The following is a 24,221-nucleotide window of genomic DNA, read 5'->3' on the forward strand; positions in this document are numbered from 1 at the left end:
TTCCTTCCACCTCGACTGTAGGTGTATCGCCTGACTGTTCATTACATGTTTCCTGACTTTCACCTTCAGCATTAGGTTTTATAGTCATATTCACAAGGGAATGAGGACTAACATCAGATATCAGAAGCGGAGAAGTAACAGGAGATATGTCACTGTCTGCGTCGGTTTGCACTATATCAGAGATTTGCTCAGCGGAACTGTGTACTGCTTTCTCTGGTAGGTCCGCTTCTGGTGCACTTGGCATTGACACCCAGCTTAGTGGGTCACTAACATTGCTAATGCAGCCGAATGAAGTATCCTGAAGATATCCAGATATACAATGAGGAAACACAACAAAACAGACTCTATCAATTCCTAACTGCACTGGATGAGGGGTATGAACATGTAAAGAAAGAGGTGTTAAAGATGGAGCAACTTCCCTCAACTGAGCAAGCATACAGCATAGTGAAGTGAGAGGATGTTCGATCGGGAATCCTCCGCGCTACAGACAGAAAAACCTCAGGAGATGGGATCGGAGCAGGGCTATTCACGGCGAGAGACAAGGGGAGGCCGAACCACTCCAATGCTCCGCGCGGCGGCGACAACAGATGGTGGAACCAGCGATTCTCCGACGAACGGAGAACGGAGGAAGATCGGTCCAAATTGGTGTGCACGAACTGTGGAAAATGGAAGCACACAAGAGAGCAATGCTTTGAATTGGTGGGGTATCCGGACTGGTGGGAGTCTAAGCACAAACCAGTGCTAACCGGCCACCGTGGAGCTAAGGCCACGCCGCGGCAGCCGTCGGAACAGAAGGAGGAGCATCGTCTGTCGTCACCACCGAGGGCAACCGTGAGTTGGCCGCTTACGCTCGGGGCAACGAATAGCTGGTTGGTGAACCACCCAAGGCCGCTAGAGTAGCGCAATTCGCCGTCGCAGTCAGAACAGATCCAGGCGAGTTGAATGAAGCAGCAGCGGCGGGAGGTAAAATGGGATTGGGGTTAGGATTTGTCCCTTTTATACCCAATCCTCCAAATCTCCCTTATTTCCATTACTTACCCCATACTGAAAGTATTAAAAATTCTGTCCCATAGCCTTTTAAAAATTACAGGAGGACCCCAGAAACTTTAGAAAATTTGAAAATTTCCCCAGTTGAAAGTAATAATCGTTTCCAAGTCCTAAGAAATTATGGAACAACTTGTAGTGTATCTCCAGAGTCGAAAAAAAATAATAGGTGGATTTTTTATTGTGGAAAACTGATACCATGACGTATGATGAGTCAGATATAACCAAACCGCACAAACCTCACTTGTCACATATCCAAACTGCTAGTGGGGAATTTACAGTTGTCAAGGGGGCGGGGACTGTGAAAATTTCTCCCATATTAAAACTGTCGAATTGTTTGCATGTTCCCTCGCTTTCTCACAAGTTACTATCAATTAGTCATGTGACTCGAGAATTGAACTGTACATTGACTTTCACCTTCAGCATTAGGTCCTATAGTCATATTCATATGGGAAGGAGGACTTACATCAGATATCAGAAGCGGAGAAGTAACAAGAGAAATGTCACTGTCTGCGTAGGTTTGCACTATATCAGAGACTTGCTCAACGGAACTACGTACTGCTTTCTCTGGTAGGTCCGCTTCTGGTGCACTTGGCATTGACACCCAGCTTAGTGGGTCACTAACATTACTCCTAATATCACTCTCACTCCCCCTTGACCGCTAAGGTGGGCATAGAAATATTCAGACTCGAGGAAATCACAATTCATCGTGGTGTACATGCAATTAATTTTAGGATCAAAGCACCGATACCCCTTCTGGTTCACCCCATAGCCGATAAAAACACATTTAATAGAATAAGGAGATAATTTTGTTCTTTCATGTTTGGGTACATGAACAAAAAATAGAGCAACCAAAGACACTGGGTTCTAGGAATAGATGTTGTGGGATATTGGCATGTAAGGTTAGGGCATCAAGTGGTGTTTGGAATTTTAGTATATGAGTGGGTAAAGAGTTTAGAAGGTAAGTGGAAGTGGCGAGGGCTTCGAGCCAGAATGTTTTTGGTACTTTTGATTCAATGAGGATGGCACGAGTCATTTCTAGTAAGATTCTGTTTTTTCGTTCTGCTACTTCGTTTTGTTCTGGAGTATGGGCACAAGTTGTTTGATGTATCATTCTTTTTTCTAGTACAAACTGTTTCATTTTGGAATTGACAAATTCACCCCCATTGTCTGAACGAAGGATTCGATCGGTTTCTGGAATTGGGTTGGACAAGGCTATAAAAATGGACAAAGTGGTCAAAAACTTCAGACTTATGTTTCATAAAATAGACCCGAGTCATACGAGAACAACCATCAATGAAAATGAGAAAGTATTTAAGACCTTGGCCCCCAGTTACTGGTGCGGGCCCCCACACATCAGAATGTACTAAGGCAAATAAGGTTTCAGTACGAGAATCACTCAAATGATAAGAATTTCGATGGCTTTTAGCGAAAACACAAGTCTCACAATACATGCTAGATTTTGGAATAATATTAGGAAATAACATTTGTAAATAACCCGGAGATGGATGGCCTAAATGTCGGTGCCAAAGTCAAGCTTCCCTATCGGCAGTCCCGGGAGTTAGCATGGCAGCCCCTTTTTGAGCTATCTCATCCACATAGTACAACCCGTCGTTTTCAATGCCATGCCCAATAATCTCTCCGGTCCTGATATCTTGTAACAGATAGAAATTTGGCTGCATTAGTAATGTACAGATCAATTCTACTGAATGCCAAGTGCACCAGATATACAATGAGGAAACACAACAAAACAATGTTAGTGTGCTGCTCCGCTTCTGATATCTGATGTAAGTCCTCCTTCCTCTTCTGATCTATGGCTGTCCAGATTTCGTTGAGATCTATCCATACCTCCTCTAGCGTGCTGCTCCCCTGCTTCAATGTGCTCGCCCTACGGTGGAGATCGTACACCTGTAACGTATCTCCGCCGCTCGCATAAGTTACCGCTAAGCTATCCCATATGTGCTTTGCGGTGGGCTGTTGAGCCACCTGACTAACCAGCTTGGTTTCGATGTTCAGGACCAGCCATGTAAACACACAGTGGTCGGCTTCCTGCCACTGTGAAAACGATGGATCTGTCTTTGGCGGTGGGGATGGGACTCCGGTGAAGTGAGAAATCATCCCCCATCTGCTGATTGCATTGTTCATAACGATGGACCATAACGGATAATTATCTCCGTTGAGCTTGAACCCTATCGTCAAGGGTTGAGAATCTGTTTTGTATGAGGTTTTTTCTGGCTTGGTTTCGGTGATTTGATTGTTTGATGGTTGATTATGCGCAAAACTACTGCGCATAAATGCGCATAAAGTTTGAAAAGAGGCGTGCAAACTCATCCGCTTCGGATGTGTTAAGGCCGCCGGTGATTTCTTTTTTGTTATCTGACATGATTGTGTTTGGCTAAGGGGTTCGAGAAAGGGTTTACGAGCGATGACGATTCTGATTCGGAGTTCTCAGAATCGCATGCTCTGTTGGCATGTTAAATGGCTTAGAAAGAAGGATTTTAGAGTAATGCTTGATATTTTTCATTACTGTCATACGTTCCCTTTAAATAGGGTTTGTACATTGTTTACATGGTAAGGAATAAATGTGAATAAATCACTCTACACATAATATAGCCACAATCCCTAATTTAGGGAATTGCTGATTTCTTGACTAATTGATTTCTTCCTTCTTTAACACTGATACGGTACTCGTATCAGATAGCTTTGTTGGAAGAACCCCATCCACACACAAGACAGTAGTATCTAATTAAATGAATCAAGAATAACGTGTCAATTAAATGAATCAAGAATGAAAAAAAATATATATAAAGGTGCGAAGATCTCTCAAAGGCATATTCTATATACATTATTACAATTTACAAACACTGCATATGACAAAACCATACGTTTGTAAACATTTAGAAGTTGTCCAATTATTGAGCGTGAGAGGCAAGTGCAAGAAGAGGAAGAGCTCTATGGATAGTGATCCCAGGGCTCTCAGTCATGTCCAAGTGTTTTGGCTCAATCCCATTAGGCAATTTCCACTCGAATTTTTGCACTAGATTCGCTAACACAAGCTCCATTGTAACAGTAGCATATGTGACCCCAGGGCATCCCCTTCTTCCCGCCCCAAACGGGATCAACTCGAAATCTTGCCCTTTGAAATCTACTGAAGAATTCAAGAATCTTTCAGGAGTAGACTTCTCTGGTTCATCCCACAAGGCTAGGTCCCTCCCCATGGCCCACGCATTGATCATCACTAGGGTTCCAGCTGAAACGTCGTAGCCTTTGATCTGCACATCCTTGTTTGCAACTCTAGGTGCAAGCATTGGGATTGGTGGATGGAGACGCATGGTTTCCTTGATCACAACCTTCATGTACCCCATTTTTTCTAGATCTTCTTGTGTTATATGTTGTTTCTGCTTAACAATGCCTCGTACCTCGAGTTGCAACTTCTCCATCCCCCTTGGATGTCGTAAGAGTTCGGACATCACCCATTCTAAAGATGTGGAGATTGCATCAGTTCCACCAATAAATACATCATGTATATCCAAGTCAATAGTGCGTTAAATAAAAACAATCCAAATTAATCTATCACTCATTTTGTTGAATAAACGGAGTTATTTTGAACTCATCCATCCTGTTATAAATGGCTCGGACATTAAAAAAAAACAATATCTATTAGACAAATCAACACTTACATATTTAACGTGGAAAAATCTAAAATGAGAAAAAACATATGTACATGAAGCAACCAAAATATGCACTAAAGAATTATTCGCAAACAGATGACGACTTAATCCTAATTCCAACAACTAATGGAGAACGTAATGGGCCCCAAGATCTAATATACTTATACTTCATCCGTCTATCAACATACCTCATACTTTTTGGCAGCTTAGATGAAGTAATACGCGTAAATAAGATAATGAAATCAATGTGAATTCTATCCTTATATACTAGTTTTATAGTAATAAAATAAGACAAGTAATAACATACAAACTAGGAGTTTATTGACAAAATAAGACAAGTGATGATCAGGGTAATTAATACCAATAATATCTGGCCTCTAGAAAACAAGTCAAGTCAACAACAGCTTATCGAGGAGACAAGAAAGAAAAATTACCAAAAGCAAGGCTTTGATGGTGTCGCGATCAATGGAGGAGGAATCATGAGTCTGATTGTTGTAGATTTGGAGCAAAACATCGACAAAATCTTCGTTGGCGTTGTTGAATCACACTCTCCAAAACCTCATCCATCTGTTTGGCAGTGGTATCAAGCCTCCTATCAAAACCATTAACACGACCAAAGGAATAAAATCACCAATATTAATAAACCCTATAAGCTCCATGAAATCCTTCATCAAACGCAGAAACTTTTTTCCATTTTCGGTCTCACTGTATTTCCTCCCGAAAGCCGCATCACCATTCATCTGCGCAATCATCTCACTCAAATTCCCCAATCATCTTCACGAGAAGGCCCGTTTCTTCTTCCCTTATGGAGCCGAAGGACTGAACCCTTTTGCTGCTCAGCATCTGTAGGGCAAAGATGCTCTTCATCGGCCTCCAGTATTCTCCGTAGTGGGCTGAGCTGATGTAGAGGAGCTTCTTCAGCGCCTTGAACTCCAGCTGGTTGGAGAAGTTGTGGTCGTGAGTTTTCATGATGTCGCGGGCCGTGTTTTCGGGCCAGGGAGTGCAGATCGTGGTGAGGGAGGGAGCTCAGCTGATGTAGGTTTCCGATTATCGGTAGCTTTGCAGTTTCCTTTTGTTTGAGGATTTCAGGAAAATTCGGTTAATTAACAAGATTAATAGAGAAACAAGAGATGAGAGGATCATGAATGCCTTCAACTTTAACTCATCCATTTTTACAACTGCAACATGTGTTTGCTTAATTAATTGCTTCTGCTTAAATGCCTGATTATATAAAACTTTCTACTACCAAACCATACATAGTCATGAGCTGGCTAATAATATAAAATCATACTCCACTACTTACTTCAAAAGAATATCTTCTTTTATATCGTCTTTGCCTACTCCGTCATTCAATTTATCTAGAGATTGATATGGACCAATTGATTTAAATCCACATAGAAAAAGGTCAAAAAATTGAACTTCAAATAATATGTGGGCCGTCCGAACAATAGGCCCGTAAAGAAGTCATTACAAATGCAAATAAGTAGCCCAAAATTAAGTAGATTCTTTTTCGATATAAATTAAATTTAGTAAATTTTATACACAACTCAAATACTTTTGTTTACAAACAATAATAGGGAGTACTTTTTATTTTTAAAAATAAGAAATTTGGAGTATTGATTTTATTTAAATTTAAGCAAAGTTTCATTTAAAAATAAAAGATAATTGCTCAAAATATGTATAATTCTTTAGTTTTGCAAAAAAGTATGTCTTGCATTTCAGCAAAGTCTGTCATTTATGAATCATGATCTTTTTTTTTAATTCTCATTTGATTTTATAACATGTCTTATTAGTCAATATATATCTCTTTGACGAATAAAAACTCTTAGTCTTATTTGCTATTAAAAGAAATGATTTTTTTAGTAATAAATAGACTGACTATAAGGATTAAGGACAAGATAGATGACTGATCACGCCAAAGAGGTAGCTTTCATATCTATCTATCTAGTGGAGTACTTACTTACAATTTATTAGGCCGTCCATATGCATTTATCTCTTATAAAATCGACATTTCCCATCCTCTTACGTGACCGTGATCGATCGTATGATATACTCCAAATAATTTTTTCTTCAATCAATGAGTGAAATTCATTTTCCACTAATAATATTTTAATTATTTTTTCTTTCTATTTATTTCTTAGTTTACAAATTATACATTAAAATTTGTGGTGAACCAAATATTCATATGTTTTAGGGACGGCGGAGGTATTATTTTACATGTAAATAATTTCCGTCACCATTTTCATGTCCTTAAGATTATTAATTTGAATATTCATAAAACGTAGGAGTAGTATGTATAGTAAAAAAAAGAAGAAGCTATAAAATCCCTACACATACAGAGCTTAACACAAGTTCAGAAATGGAGGACTTGCAATATAATCCCATTCTTGTCACACTTGTTTTCTCTCTCATCTCAATTTTGTCTCTTAACCTCATCTTCCACAAATCCTCCACCAAAAGAAACCCACCCCCATCACCCCCAAAGCTGCCGATAATCGGCAACCTCCACCAACTCAGCTCACTCCCCCACCGCTCTCTCCACTCCCTCGCCCAAAAACACGGCCCCGTCATGCTCCTCCACTTGGGATCCGTCCCCGTCCTCGTCGTCTCCTCGGCCGACGCAGCCCGGGAAGTCATGAAAACCCATGATATCGCCTTCGCAAGCCGACCCACTTTCAAGGTAGGTACTCCATTGGATTAGATTATTTTCTTTTAGGTAGTACTACTATAACTAATTCTAGCTAGTTGATCATTTAATTAAAGGCCTCGAAGAAGCTGCTGTACAACTGCAAAGACGTGGGGTCCGCACCCTATGGTGAGTACTGGAGAAAGATAAAGAGCATCTTCGTCCTTCAGCTGCTCAGCAATAAAAGGGTTCAATCCTTCCGATGGATCAGAGAGGAAGAAACGGCCCTTCTTGTGAACAAGGTTCGACAAGCTTCAGGAGCTGTGGATTTAAGCGCCATGTTTGCTACTTTTACGAATGATGGGATTGCTAGAGCGGCCTTTGGGAAAAAGTACAGTGAGTCTGAAAATGGGAACAAGTTTCTCCGTGTGATGACGGATTTGATGGAGTTTCTAGGGGTTATTAATATTGGTGATTTTATGCCGTGGCTTGATTGGATTGGCTGTCTTAATGGTTTTTACAACAGACTGGATAACACAGCCAAACAGATGGACGATGTTTTGGAGTGTTTGATTCAAGAACATCTCGATCCAAACGACCAGCATTCACCTGATTTTGTCGACATTTTAATCCAAATTTGCCACGAGGATGCCTCCATTCAACGTGATAGCATCAAACCATTGCTTTTGGTAATTTAATCTCTCACTTCTTCTCTTTTTGCGTATGCCTTGATTAGGATTTGGTTGCTATACTACTCCATTTAATACTACTACTAACTACTTTATTGTTTTCCTCATCTCTACGAAAGGAACATCAAATACACAAATCATGCACGACTGCGCAGTACTTATAATATACTACTACTCCATTTACTTATAAAAACTTCTAGTACGTGTGCTTGTCTTTTTGCGTATGCCTTTGAGGACACAAAACAGAAACGAAAATGACCATCTTTTCATGTCTTATAACAAGTTTCCATTTAATTTTTTTGTTTCGTCTAGTAAAACATTAATTTCACTATAATTTTGTAGTACTACCTTTTTCTTAGATGCACACATTTTAAAATTTCTATCATTTTCATGCATCGATTTTGAATGATTGGGGGTTATATAACCAAAATATTTTTTTATCCAGATAGTTTTGCTTCTTGAATAAAATAGGGTTTTTCTTATTTATATTTTATTGTTTGTCGTTCTATACATTTTTAAGTTTGTGTAGGGCTGTTTTTAACCAAATACTAATTCAAGCATTATAATTATCGTCTGATCAATTTTTGGATCCGCAATCAATGTTGCATAGGATGTATTTGTAGGTGGAACTGATACAATATCCACAGCTCTGGAATGGGTGATGTCGGAACTCTTACAAAACCCAAGAGTGATGGAGAAGCTGCAATTCGAGGTACGAGGAATCACAAAGCAGAACCAAGAGATACGAGATGGTGATATAGAGAAAATGTATTATCTCAAGGCTGTGATCAAGGAAGCCATGCGTTGCCACCCACCCTTCCCATTACTCGGGCCTCGAATCGCGAGGGAAGACGTGCGAGTCAAAGGCTACGACGTTGCAGCCGGAACAATGGTGATGATCAATGGGTGGGCCATTGGGCGGGATCCCGCCTCCTGGGACGAACCAGACAAGTTTATTCCTGAAAGATTCTTGAATTCTTCGATTGACTTGAGAGGCCAGGATTTCGAGCTTATCCCCTTTGGGGCAGGGCGAAGGGGGTGCCCCGGGATCACATTCTCTATTGTTGCTATAGAGATTGTGATAGCAAATTTGGTGCACAAGTTTGATTGGAAATTACCTAATGGGGAAGATTTGGACATGAATGAGATACCTGGGATGGCAGCACATAGAGTTGTTCCACTTCTTGCACTTGCCTCTCCGATTAGTGAATAGTAGTATAATTCGGAAGGCCTAGCTCTATCAATAAGTTTCAGTTTTATAGATTATATACTTCATGTGAGTGCATATTAAGTTTGTGTACGTGGTTTATATATGTAGTTTTTTAGATCTATCTATGTATATAGTACTTGTCTATAGTTATGTTTAACTATTTGTATCCCATTTGTTAGAAACTCCTCGACACGAGTGAGGAAAAAAACTCCTCGACACGAGTAAAAACTGTCAGTCAGAAAAAAATGATTTGGCTCCTAGATACAAGCAAAAACTATCTAAGATGACACCTTGATATGAGTTAAAACTATCTAAGATGGCTCCTAGATACGAGCAAAAACTATCTAAGATAGCTCCTAAATATGAGTAAAAACTGTTTAGACAAGCTCCTTGACACGAGTTAAAACTGGCAATAAAAAATTGAAGAGCTCCTTGACACGAGTTAAAACTGTCAACAGAAAATTAAAGAGCTCCTTGACACGAGTTAAAACCGTCAATAAAAAATTGAAGAACTCCATGAAATGAGTCTAAATTATCAATGATGAATTGAAGAAGCTCTATGATACGAGCATAAATTGTCAATGGAAATTGAAGAACTCTTAAATACGAGTATAAACTATTTATCAAACTAAAGATCGTGCAAGTTAAGTGTCGAAAAACTCGATACTCAACTTGAGGGGGAGTGTTGGAATAAGGAAATCATTTAATTGGAGAACAAGAAGGCAATGGATGAAGATATGACAAGAATAAAGAAGGAAATCAATGAAGATTATGGAAAATCAAATAAAAATGATATTAGTATAATTAGAATATATTTTTCATATTTAGCTAGAATTAGAGTCTATATATAGTTGTGTAACCATGGAGAGAATAGAATTCAAGTCATTCACAATGTAGTCTTTAAAGTTCTCTCCGTCTTTTACTTTCTGCAATAATATTTTATTTTCCGCATTATATTTTCTAACAGTGTACGTGGTTTATATATGTAGTTTTTTAGATCTATCTATGTATATAGTACTTGTCTATAGTTATGTTTAACTATTTGTATCCCATTTGTTTTTAAGTGATATACTAGTTACGTTTGTAAGTAAAGATTACTAAAGTGTCTGATGGGGGGCGAATAAATTGGTGTAACCAAAAGATATGCATACTTTTGTATCAGAACATCAAAGTGGTTAAGGCTTTCTAGAAGAATAGTTGGTGTGATAATTTATTTTAGGATAAGGGGTTGTATTATGTATATTAATAACACAGTTATATCCTTTTATTTTTAAATTGTACTAATTCGTAACCAACATGATCGAGACATTTTGTTAACACACAAACAAAATGATTGAATATAATAATGCACATTAATAGTGGTTGGGAGGTGCAAACTTATGTGTAATGGCCAATGGGTTGTCTAATACTAATGGAGTATTTTTTTTAATACACGAAACATGCAATTATTATGTTAGAATGTATAATTTGGGACTGTGCATGTACAGTAATAGTAATAGTACTAGTACATTCTTATAATAAAAAAATGTTTATATCTCTATATATATACAAAATCTAAATATTAAAATCGATCGGTTCATATATTGTTAATTCAAGGACATAATCAAATCTTTATTTAATTCATCGAGTAATGCTCTATACATGGGATCATATAGGTTATGCATTGCAATTATGATCGCATGTAACTCCTAAAGTAACAATATTTCACGAGATTAAAACATTTTTCACCCAGCAAACCATAAACACAAACACACATGAAAATACTATGCAACCACAGTAGCAACTGCATGAAGAGGAACAACCCTATGTGCAGTAATCCCAGGTCCCTCATTCATGTTCAAATCCTTTCCATCAGCCAATTTCCAGTCAAATTTTGCCACAAGATTCGCCACCAACAACTCGATAACTGCCATGGAATACGCAATCCCCGGGCAGCCTCTTCTCCCGCCACCAAAAGGTATCAACTCAAAATCAACACCCTTAAAATCTATAGACGAATTCAAGAATCTCTCTGGCATAAACTTATCTGGTTCGTCCCACAGCTCAGGGTCCCTCCCTATTGCCCAAAAGCTAACCATCACCACTGTCCCAGCTGCCACGCCGTACCCCTTGACCTTCACGTCTCGGGTGGCTACCATTGGAAGGAGAAGGGGAAACGGCGGGTGCAAACGGAGACTTTCTTTGATCACGGCTTTCAAGTAGTGCATTTTGTCAATGTCATCATCTGTTATGTCTTTTTTATGTCCGATGATTCCTCTCACCTCTTCTTGCAGTTTTCGCATGGCCTTTGGATGCCGTAGGAGTTCCGTCAATGTCCATTCCAGTACCACAGCTGAGGTGTCGGTCCCCGCACCAAACACATCCTGCAAATAATAAGTGAAATTTTTGCCATCAATTCCTTATAAATTATTACTACTAACATAGCAAATTAAAGAGTACTATCAAATAAATATATAAAATGTCATAGCTATCAATGCGTTTGATCAATATTTATGGTATCATTGAATACAAGTTTTTGCTATTAATTCATTGTAATATTCAAAATCAAAACCCAGTATACATTCAAATATGTAGATATATAGTGGTTAGCTTGGTATATGAAACATTATCTTATCTGATAATTAAACCTAGCAATCAAATGAGCTGTGAATAAATGAATGATACTTACCAAAATTATAGCTTTAATGCTATCCCTATTGGTTGAGACATCATGGGTGTAAATCTGAAGCAAGATATCAACAAAATCAACTTCAGTTTTGTCCTCCAAAGACTCAACCTGATTCCCCAACCTCTCTCGAATGACAGTCTCCAGCACTCCATCCAAACCAGCGGCAATCCTGTCCACCTTTTTATCAAATCCGTTGATACGATCGATCCAGCGGAGCCACGGGATGAATTCTCCAATACTGATCGCCCCCAAGGCCTCAGTCATCTCCATCATAAGCACGAGGGACTCCTTCCCCTTGTCAGACTGGCTGTATGGCCGAGAGCCGACCGACACACCCCGTCGTAGGTGAAGTTGAAAAACATATGGCTGAGATTAACCGGTCGTCCAGAAGATTCTCGAATCTTGTGTACGAAGAGGGCGGTTTCCTCCTCACGGATGGGGCGGAAGGATTGAACCCTTTTGTTACTCAGCAGCTTCAGGATGAAGTGGCCCTTGGCCTGGCGCCAGTACTCGCCGTAGGGCGTGAACACGACGTCCTTGCCGTTGTACAGGATCTTCTTGTGAGCCTTGTACCTAGGCCTGTCCGCAAAAGAGAGGTCGTGGTTTTTCATGATCGCCCTAGCAGCATCCTCAGAGGAGACGACGAGGACTGGAACCCTTCCAAAGTGGAGCAACATGAGCGGGCCGTGTTTCTTCGACAGTACCAGGAAGTCGCGGTGGGGCAGGAGCCTCAGCTGGTGGAGGTTCCCCAGCACTGGAACCTCCCTAGGCGACGGCGGCAGCTTCTTCCTTCCACCCCGCTTCCAAATGAACCATACTAGGATGATACATGTGATGAGTACTACTGTAAACAAATTCATTTCCAATTCCAATTCCAATTCCAATTCTTCCATTTTTTTGTTAATGGGGATTTGCATTTTATAAATAGGAGTATGTTAAGGAAGAAGTTCCTCAACGATAGATTCCGCGTCGAACGTCGCGGGAGCTTTTGCCCGTCGATCAATCCGGCGTCGAAATTAGGGTTTGTGCGTTTGTGCACGATGAAAAAGAGAAGATATTGTGAGAATAAAATAGAAGGATAATTGATATTTCTTGAATGATCAAAATAAATAACAATGTCCACTATTTATAATAGTGGATACCCTAACTTAAGGAACAAGAAAATAATCCTAATAAATATGAAAAGATATGGTAAATCAATAACTAAATAATTAATAAAGATATGGGGATATTATTGAAGATATGATCGTATCAACTCCCCCACAGTTAAAATCCACCGTGTCCTCAAGGTGGGAACACGAAGAAACAAAGAATAGAGTCGCTGATAACATAAGCTTGACGAGATCTATATCCTCTGGGATCAAATGCACGCCGAACAGTTGAGCGTCTTCCTTCATTATCTCCATCAAAAATTACCAAGGCGGGCTCGTGATAATTCAACGCTAAAATGGGGATCTTGTCAACGCGACCACGAATGCTCAAACAATGCGAGTCCATCCAAGGAGGGATCAACCGTGCATCAGCATCGAGCAATGCTAAACGATAATTCATACCTGCAACATTACTGATACGCAAATCCTCATAGAAACCATCGGTGTCCTCTTTTATTAAAGAAGAGTTCATCATCTTCCTTAGCTTCAAAATATCCAACCTATCATGCACATTTCCTTGAAGCCAAACCTTGAAATCACTTCGATAATCGGCAAGAAAATAGGCAGCGGCGGAGGTGTTGGCTGAATCTTTGAGATTATTGTACAAGTAGAAGCATATGCATCCTTAATTTCTTCTTGCAACATATATTCCGAGGTTTTTCCTACGCTGGTAGCTGAAATTTCGGAAAGCCTCATTTGCAAATCACAAAAGGAGCTGACAGATGCCTCAGCACCACCATATGAATCTAAAGAAGAACTCGAGCAGTCAAAATTTTTGGCATAATCACATGAGTATTCCATCTGTGCATCTAAAATCGATGAATCAGACCCCTCTCCTTCGTGCACCTTCATTCGAGGTCCATACACAGAATTAAAATTCCCTTGTTTCCTATCAATCTTCCCAAATAAAACCAACCCCGAAAGAGAAGAATCTATCTTCCCCTTTGAGATCGCGACATCCGCAGCGGGCAGCGGTGCTGCTGAGCGGCCGTGACTCAGCGGAGACCAGCCAGACAGAGAGTGTTACGGGGGTGGCGGTGGCCAACCGAGTGGGGGCTTGCTGGTGCAGGGCTGCTATCCATCGGGCTGGTAGTTTTGGTGGGGTAGGCTTGCAGCGGCGGCTGCTGTTACCGGTGGCTGCCAGTAGGATTGGGGACGTTGCTGGAGGTAGGGTAGTGGCGGTTGGGGGTAGTTGTGACACTGTGCCGTGGGTGCAGCTATAGTTTGACACGGTGGCTGGTGGGTGTTTGGAGGCGGTGGCGGCTGGTGGGCGTTTGATGGTTGCGGCTGGTGGTTTTGGTGGAGTAGGCTGGTGGCGGTAGCGGCTGATGTTAGAGACAGTTGCTGGTAGGAGGTTGGAGACGTCGACGGCGGCGGCTGGTAGGTTTTCGGAGGAGGAAGCTGCTGGTGGTAGTCTTTTGACGGCGTCGGCTGATTGTGGAAGTAGTGCTCAACCGTTGTTTGCCCCGGCGTGACGTAGGCTGGCGCCGAATATTTCAGCGGCGCATATGAAACCGTGTAGGTGAACAAGTGTTGTTGTTCGTCCATCACGTCCAACTTCTTGTTTATTCTGTTGCAGGAAGCCATTATCTGGTAGGCAAGATATATAGATTTCTTCGTTGGTATGACTAGCCATGAGTACGAAGATGAAAGTACCAATTATTAAGGAAGAAGTTCCTCAACGATAGATTCCGCGTCGAATGTCGCGGGAGCTTTTGCCCGTCGATCAATCCGGCGTCGAAATTGGGTTTGTGCGTTTGTGCACGATGAAAAAGAGAAGAGAGTGGATACCCTAACTTAAGGAACAAGAAAATAATCCTAATAAATATGGAAAGATATGATAAATCAATAACTAACTAATTAATAAAGATATGAGGATATTATTGAAGATATGCTCGTGTATCATAGTATAAGTCCATAGTTGACAATCAGGGTTTTATATTGTAAAGGTGGCTATCAATTCAATTTTTCAAAACTAGCAAGTGATATTGCGTTTGCTTATAATGTTAAATATAAGATTTCAATCCTATCACAATGCAATGTTTGAATTTGCATAATCGAGATAGGAATAGGACTGTACCCACTTAATAGTTTTTGGTTGAAACGTCAGGGGGATGCGTTCTGTATCATCTGATTTAATAAACAATAGTGTGATGGAAAATTTGTTTTAAAGGATCCACAATTAGGGATGTCAATCGGGCCAGCCCACCGGGTTTCGGGCCAACCCTATTCGGGTTACGGGTCAATCGGGTGCGGGCTAATCGGGTTGTTATTTTTTCGGGTTATAAAAGTTCAGCCCTAACCCTAAAAGCTCGGGTTTCGGGCTAGCCCATCGGGTTAATCGGGTTGCTACCGATAAAATTAACATGCGATCAATCCAATAAATAATGGTGAAAATTAGTTATATTTATAAAATGTAAAATATTTAATTATGATAAATTTGAGATATATGCGTAAACTCAAATATTAACATGATCAAATACTAATATTTGAGATTTATGCCACATAAAACATAAACATCAAGAAATTTTAAAGCATGTTTAGAAATTTAAATATATTTTTTTAGTGAATTTGAAGTTTCTAATTCATTTATCTATTATTATATTAATAAAAACTTAATATATAATTTATATATTTAATATATAAAATGGAAAGTAATTTTTTCAGTAATCTGTATTATAAAATAATCAATGAAGTGTCAAATTAGAGTCAAACAAATAGAACAATATAAATTTTATCGGGTTTCCGGGCCAGCCCATCGGGTTTTCGGGTCTGGCCCTAACGGGTTGCGGGTTAATCGGGTGCGGGCTAATCGGGCTGTAATTTTATCGGGCTGGAAATTTTCAGCCCTAACCCTATAAATTTGGCGGGCTATTCGGGTCAGCCCACGGGTTACGGGCTAAATTGACATCCATATCCACAATTAACTGTCAATGAAATTGCGAATAAATAAATTTGTTTAATTAGATTTCTACTGTAGCTATGACAGTATAAGATACGAACAATTTATATCCCCCCGTGCTCCCACCCTATAGGCCTCACATTATAGCTCTATTGTTGGCCAATAGAGAAAGGTAAAAATTACTAATCCCAATTAAGTTAGGTGATCACTTCTTTTGGATATGATAATTAAAAATTTGTGTTAAATGAATTAAATAATAATAAATTAAAATAGAATAGGGGAAAATAAGTAAGAGAAATAAAAAAGAGTAAAGTAAGTAATGGAGTAAATTAGATATTTTATTTTTTGCAAAAAAAATGACTCGATTTTATAGGAACCGTAAAAAAGGAATATAACTCAACTTAGCTGAGACAGATGGAGTATATCAAATCCATCTCGTGTGATATGACAGTATAATTAAAGACTTTAATAAATTTGGGAACATAATTGTAGATAGAGCTCTATCAATAATATAATACTCTTGTTGTCCAAAAAAGTAGTCTAGTTTTACTATTTTAAGTTATTTCCCAAAAATTAAACTAAGTCTAAATATAATTTTTTTTAATTAATTACACATCACTAATAATGTAGATCTCACAATATACTAACACTATTTTCATTACTTTTTTTCTCTCTCATATTTTTTTTATCTCTTTTTTATTTTATTAATTGTACATTAAAATTTAATTTATAAATTTATCTATATTTTTTTTATAACGGATTGAACAGTACAAGTAGTACAGTCAGAAAATATACTTCATCGTCCCATAGAAATAGGCTTTTTAGGGTTGGCACGAGTTTTAATGTATAATTGATAAAGTAAGAGAGAATGAGAAAAAGTAGTTGAAATTGTGTAGTGGATGATGAAACTCATAAATAAGAAAGTAAAAAGAGAAGGGGAAAAAGTTATCATAAATGGACATGGACTATTTATATGGGACAGACGAAAAAGGAAATATGGTCTATTACTCTATTTCTATCTCTCTCGAATAAACAATTGCTGACATGCTATGACAGTTGACTTATCTAATATTTTTATATTGATTTTCATATTTTAGGAATTATTTTTGATAGCGTTAATATTCGATTTCATATAGTATAAGTCTTGCTTTGGGCATGTGGAAATTCGTCAGCACTAGTAATTAAAAATTATTCGTTGGGGACGAGTACGACCAACATTTATTGTTTTGAAAATGGACCTTTATTTTTGTATTTATTACTCCATCCTCCATCTTTGTCTTCGTCAAAATTTAAAAAATTGTTGAACTTTATAGAAACTAGTATTACACCCGTGCTATGCACAGACTAAAATAATTTTAAAATATTAATTTTAGAGTGTAATTAAATAACTAAATTATTAAATTTAGAATGCAAATAATTTTAAATTATTTGTTATAAATTAAATTAATAATAAATGAGTTACAAATTATTTGACCTTTCACGTTATGATCTATTAGTAAAGAATTGTATAATTACCACTTCTCCTAATGAGATTTAAGGTATTGTTTATCAAAAGCTATAATTTAAGATTGTACTGGTGAGACACTTCCTAGTCGAGCTTCATTTCATTGCAATATAGTGACCCTATACAATAAAAACTCAAACCTTGAAACCTAAATCATAAACCCTTAACTTTAAAATATACTCATCATGACCAACAAATGAGTCAAATATCAATAAAATTCTCCCTCTGTCCCAGTTCAATTTTACTTTGTTAATCACTTATTCTATTTTGAAGGTTTTAGATCTATAACATTTGTAATTGTGTGCAATAATAGGAACATAAATAAACAAAAATAATAATAAATCAATATATAAAATAATAAATTTGCACCAAGAATCACTTTACAGTCGATATTCATCATCCTCAATATTTATTTTTTCATCCTCAATATTCATCATCCTCATTATTACCAACCCATTCCGACCCACGACACAACAACGAAGTAGCCGAAGCTATAACTCCCAATAAACACACGGACAATGCCGATTGTCCTACCTAAAGTCCATCTTCACCATCTGATAAATTAGAAAAACAAAGGCAAAAGTTTAATATCCAAAATAAAAACAATTCACAATCACAAAACAACTAATCACAAAACAACTGAAAGTGAATTGAGGATACAAAACAAACATTATTAACACATAAACCACAAAAAGGAATCATAAAATAGAAAACTGACTTCATGTTATAATAATATAGATGAATAAGGGGAAGAATACCAAGTGAGTAAATTTCATCAAAAATTTCAACGAAGAATGTAATGAAAAAAATGTAGGAACGAGTGGATTATAACATAACAAATGTCATGTATTTATAGTAAAAAAAAATTACGAAAGTCTTCCTAAACTTTTCACTTTTCCCATTTAGAATACGAATAAAATAAAAACTTTTTAACTTCCCTAATATCGGAATTTGTAAATATCAAAACCTACAAAAATGTTATTAATATTGGGTCCAATTAATTATACGACATAAGTTAAGTTATATATTTATGAGTAAATAACGGTTACATCTATCTATGCATAACAACGTTTGATAGAATTTTATGATTGTGCATAAAATTTTAAAATTCATGATTAAACATTAAATGTAAAATTGGCATTTTCTATTTTTTCCCCTAATGTTTGAGTGTTTTAGTTATGGTAAAACTAATTAATATTAAAACATAATAAACATGAAACAACTCCAAAATATAATGTTTCAATATTAAATTACATGATATAAAACCCATCACAATAACCAATTGAATAAAAGAGTAATTGCTCATAAGTCGTTTTTGATAACTTATTTATACAATTGGTTTCATGATTAAACTATCATCACTAAAACTATAATGAGTTTATATGCTCGTTGTATATTTTCATTTTATTTATTTTTGAAAAGTCAATTTACCTAGAAAAGTGTTGTTGATTATTAGTGTATTTGGGAATACATTGACCCTAACTATCAATGTTATTCTAACAGAAAAGGAAAGAAAAAAAGGAAAAGATCTTTGCTAAATGTAAATGGGAGGACACCCTGAGGCTTCTTCTACAAGCATCTTCCATTTCAATTTCACTTCCTCTATTGAAATCAGAATTAATCCATATAATCGGATTAGAACCGCCACGCCTCTTTTTCTTCTTCTTTACAATATTTCCCTTCCATTCTTTATGTATGTAATCAACAAAACATTTGGGACTTGGATCCAACATTTATCAAAAAAATAAAGATTTAATAGCGGCGCCACTGTCAACAGTAGCCGCGGAGAAGGTCACCTTCTTGGGTAGTGATGTCGAATGTCACCGTCAACTGATGCTTGATCCTCTTACAGCGCTGAATTAGTTGGCTCCATGCATGGTCTTGCGAGGACAGAGGAATAACATAACCACTTCTTCCCCTGCAAGATTGAAGTTCCGATAACTCATATACCAGCAACTGCTAGTGCTAGGCCCCTCTTCGACCACTTTGAGTCGTGCTGCGACCACGATACTGCAAGAAGCTTCTTTACGAAAGCCTTTGTATTTTTTGAAAGGAAAATAAAAGAAAAGATACGGTTATTGGACACAGTGGAAATAGATTTATTTATATAGCACATAGCAAAGGTTATAAGGAGAGTGGAGTAATAGGCGTTACTGTGTGATATCAAAATTTTACTACTATTATTAGCAACGGTTTATATATCGTAATTATGCAATTTAATGATTTTTCATCACTCACAAATACATGATTCAATTCTTAATTTTGATGAAAACCCTATTCATTTTATGCATTGAAATAGTTTTAATGAGCATTAGTTCTCCCCAAATTCCTCTTTTATATATGTAATTAGACACAGATTTTATTGATTCCGTTACTTAGTTAATGTAATAACTAAAAACTTTTAATTACAACGCCAATTTAGAAATTATGTAACGGCAAATTTTATAAAGTCTATAGCCCAACCAAAATTATTTCCCTCGGCCAACACCATTTAAATGTATTAAAAGCGTGTTAATGGGCTCAAATATTTAATCCAAAAATAGTTACTTATAACTGAAAATATTAAATTTAATAATTTTCCCAATTACATTTACATCCCTTGCATAAAATAGCTATTCAAAATGTCCCAAAACTCAACTTTTATATATGTATAGACTAGTATCACACTTATATTTTTAACACATTAATATTTAATTTTAAATTAATTAAATAAAATTAGAATCAATATTAACATTGAACAATATGAGTAACAATTTTAGTTGTATGAGAATAAAAAATCTATACAAATCAACGTTGAAATATAATAAATTTGAAACAAATCACATACTATAATGTTTAAACATTAAATCATAGAGTAGGAAGATAAAAATCTATCACAATAAAGAATTAACACAATGGATAATTATCATGGAAAGTTTTCAACAAATAATAATCTTATACATAATTTATAATGTGGACCCCACCATCCACTAACACTCATTTCACTAACTATTCCTCTCTCTCTTACTTTTTTCCATTTCTTTCTTACTTTATCAATTGTATAAAACTCGTGTCATTTATAAAGTTGTCTATATTTTGAAGACAAATGGAGTATGTATTATCATTTTTCCAAAACAACTGTAAAAAATAAATGTCTCAAGTAACTTGGACAGATTTAATATATAGACAAGCTTATCAATATATCAAGCTTGGTCTCAAACACTACATCTAAGAGCATCTCTAAGGAGGAAATGTATATAGAAAAAGGTATATCATCCATTTACTTTATCAAAAAGGGAAATATACTCTTCCAAAAAATAACAAACTACAAAGAAAAATGTATATAGAAAAAGTAAATTATTTTCTAAAATAAAAAAATTAGTTACAAGGTGCATTAAAAATATAAATGTATAATACCTTCTCAAATTCTCCCTTGGAGAATGATTTTTCATGAAAATAAGGTAAATATGATAGTTATAAGATTTTATGGAGAGGTAAAGAAAGATATATCTTTAAAATGAGAAATGTATAATACCTTCTCAAATACCCTTCCCATTGGAAAATAGTTTTTCATTAAAAGATATATTCTTTCCCCTTAAAAAATAATTTTTCATTAAAAGAAGATAAATGTACTAATAATAAGACTTTACCTCACCATTTACGTCTTCATAGAAAAACTCTTACAAAACCCATAGAAATAGGATCAACATGCATACAAGCACACTTGCACAGTATATATTTAGATTTTAGAGAGAGCTCTACATTAAGCAGCCTTAGTGGCAAGTGCAAGAAGAGGAACTTCGCTATGGATTGTAATCCCTGGTTTCTCACTCATGTCTATCTCTTCCCCCTTGCCTAATTTCCACCCCTTGCCTAATTTCCAGTCAAATTTATGCACAGGATTTGCCAACAAATACTCAATAACAGCAGCAACATACGTTATCATTCCCCGGGCACCCCTTTCTCCCAGCTCCAGACAAACAATAATTGTTTTAATATTTTATTGGAACTTCTTGTTTAGTTTAGAGTTGCGGTGAGACAACTAGCTAGGAATACGGATTGACATATAACGATCTCACGTGTGTTGCTCATTTGCTTTAATTTTCTTGCTAGCTGTCCTTTTGGTGTATATTGATTTCATCACTAAATTTGCTATTTGTATCATGTTTTGTTTTTGTTATACTAGACTGTCATCTTTTAGCTTGAAAGTTTTATAACGAAAACATAAGTGATGCACAAATAATAAAAGTTTATTGCTAAGAGTGAACTACACTAATAGTCCATGATCTTGTCGAAAAATGCACCAATGGTTCCTAAAATAATTTTATAACCTATTTGGTCCCTAAAAATTACATTTTTGGTACCTATCGGTCTTTTAGACCCATCTGCATTTGAAAAATCTCTTAAATGCCATGGAGGGCATTTTCGGTATCTGGAAATTACAATTTTGGTACCTCTTCAATCATGCAATTATTTTGGACATACATAAAAGCACCTTTTACAACAAAAATATTTTCTTTTGAATTAATTCACTTAATTTTTTTAAATAATTACTTGAATAATGTATAGATTAAGATTTATAATGAAAAAAATAATATATTTCACTTTAATATTTTTAGTAAAAAAATGTTACTTGCAAGAGTTCGCTTTAATTTATGTTAGATATAATTCACTTAAATTTTAATTAGTATATTTAAAAAATATTCTTCACTATACTATATTTTAATTAACGCAATTAAAAGATTTATTTTTCACTTAAGTATAGTAACATTTAAATATTTAAGTAACATTTTTTTAATAAAAAATTACTATAGTTCACTATAATATTTTTTCTTCTCAAATTTTAAAAAATTTAGTAAAATTTTTAAGTAAAAATAAATCCCATAAAGAATTTTCTATAATTCACTTTAATATTTATATTTAAAAATGTTATTATTAAATATAATATTTTCTTCGCAAACATATAGATTAATCTGTATAAAAAATAATATTTAATTTTAAAAATAAATAAAGCATAAATAATTAATACATATGGTTTCTTATTTAAATTTTTTAAATCACAAAGCATCAAATATTATTTAAATGAAAGTATAATTGAGTTTATAAAAGAAAATGGTGATGGAAGAAAAAATGAAAAAAATTAAAGGAAAGTAGAAAGATCTAAAATGCTCCAAAACTTTAAATATTCACACTAGTGGTGCCTAGGTTACTTTAGTCTTTTCGTACCAAAAATGATATAAAAAAAATTTAGGGACCATTGATGCATTTTTTGACAAGATTAGGGACTATTAGTGTAGTTCACTCTATTGCTAAAATATTTCAAAATGGGGTCACTAATCTTTGTCCTTAAAATGTTGATTTTGCAAATTTCTATACCTTATATTCCATGAAAATTTGTCACATATTTCTATTTTCGTCCGTTCCACAAAATTTGTTGCATTTTACTTTTTACAGTATCATATTTGGTAGTGGATCTCGCATTCCATTAACTTATTTAACTCGCTTTCCATTACATTTCTTAGGGCATCCACTACGTTGTTTCCTCACCGTTCCTTAAACTACTATTTGCGGGCCCCACTGTACTTTTTAACTACATTCCTTAACTAAGGAACGAAACCTGCAACCCTCCATTCCTTATCCGTTTCTTAACCGTTCCTTAAATTACTATTCATTTAATTTCTTTTTTATTTTTATTTCCAACTCAATTCAATTAAAACAAACACACTTCATTAAAAAACACACAACATAAAAAAAATTACAACTTAAAATTCTAAAAAAATAAAAAACACACAATTAAAATCCTAAAAAGTTAAACGTTGCATAATTTAAAATACAAATTTAAAGAAAATAAAAAAATACTCCGACGGCGCATCATCCCCCGAAGGCGGTCGAGGTGGAGGGGGAGTCGGAAGGCCAAGTTGTGCTGCCATATGCACAATTCCGTTCCACCAGGCCGCGTACTGGGAGGGCGAGAAGCGGGAAGTGTCCGCCATTGTGGCGGTCATGTACACCGCCATAAGGGTGTTCGAGCCTCCCCCCGAGCCCGCCTGGGTTGATTCGTCTCGGCTCTTCCTCGCTCTAGCCGCCTTCGTCGCCTTCGTCCATTGCGGCCGACGGCGCCCACGGCTGGATCCCCGTCATCGCCGGCCGTACCTGTAAACTCCGAAGGTGCACCCTCTTGTCCGCCGCTGCCCTCACCGGTGTCACCAGACGAGTATTAGCCACTCGTCGTGTGCTTCGTGCGCTTCGAGGTTGAGCCCGAGCTGGAGCGGACACCGCCGGCCCACCGTTCCTCGTCCTTGACAGCCTGCCAAACATCAATAAATCTGAATTGTTTGCTGGTGTCCTAGTTGTAGACGCGTAAAGCCGCCCTCAGAATGTCGGCTCCCGAAGCTCCGCTTTGGTAGTGCGCCGCTTCGGTCGAGTAGATGCCGCAGAATTTTTTTGACCTGTTTGTCGACTCGGCCAAAGTGAGAGCGAAGCATTGTATATGTGCGCTTCCGGGAGCCTTTCGGCTTAATCTGGTGGTAGACCTCGGTGACCTTTTCCCAGAAGCGTTTGTGGGCTTGTTGATTCCCGACGATGAGATCATACGAGATGGTGATCCAGGCGTTGTACACCGCCATCGTCTCGTTGTTGCTGTACGGATGCCTGCCTAGATCCTCCTCTTCTTCCTCCTCCTCCTCGCCCGCCTCCGACTCCGCCCTGGAGCTTCCACCGCCTCGGCCTCCTCGGCCTCCTCCTCCTCCTCCTCCTCCTCCTCCTCCTCGCCCGCCT

The 24,221-nt window shown here is 37.0% G+C and overlaps 3 protein-coding genes and 1 pseudogene across 3 annotated transcripts; 1 reads left to right on the plus strand and 3 right to left on the minus strand.

The window, feature by feature from the left end:
- Positions 1-3,833: 3,833 nt before the first annotated feature.
- LOC121802302 (cytochrome P450 71A8-like) lies at positions 3,834-5,892 on the minus strand. Its single transcript, XM_042201939.1, has 2 exons — positions 5,150-5,892; positions 3,834-4,522 (listed from the first exon to the last, which is right to left on the minus strand). The coding sequence occupies exon 2, from the start codon at positions 4,512-4,514 to the stop codon at positions 3,957-3,959; it is 558 nt and encodes a 185-aa protein (XP_042057873.1). The 5' UTR covers positions 4,515-4,522; positions 5,150-5,892; the 3' UTR covers positions 3,834-3,956.
- A 1,149-nt stretch (positions 5,893-7,041) lies between these two features.
- LOC121802301 (cytochrome P450 736A117-like) lies at positions 7,042-9,397 on the plus strand. Its single transcript, XM_042201938.1, has 3 exons — positions 7,042-7,395; positions 7,479-8,030; positions 8,641-9,397. The coding sequence occupies exons 1-3, from the start codon at positions 7,075-7,077 to the stop codon at positions 9,241-9,243; spliced, it is 1,476 nt and encodes a 491-aa protein (XP_042057872.1). The 5' UTR covers positions 7,042-7,074; the 3' UTR covers positions 9,244-9,397.
- A 1,606-nt stretch (positions 9,398-11,003) lies between these two features.
- Positions 11,004-12,801, minus strand: LOC121802407 (annotated as a pseudogene).
- A 1,332-nt stretch (positions 12,802-14,133) lies between these two features.
- On the minus strand, positions 14,134-14,646 carry LOC121802417 (extensin-like). The gene has a single exon (XM_042202089.1). It carries the CDS (start codon positions 14,644-14,646, stop codon positions 14,134-14,136), a length of 513 nt encoding a protein of 170 aa, XP_042058023.1.
- Positions 14,647-24,221: the final 9,575 nt, after the last annotated feature.

Source organism: Salvia splendens, chromosome 5 (genome assembly GCF_004379255.2).
Source record: "Salvia splendens isolate huo1 chromosome 5, SspV2, whole genome shotgun sequence".
NCBI classification, from domain to species: Eukaryota; Viridiplantae; Streptophyta; class Magnoliopsida; order Lamiales; family Lamiaceae; genus Salvia; species Salvia splendens.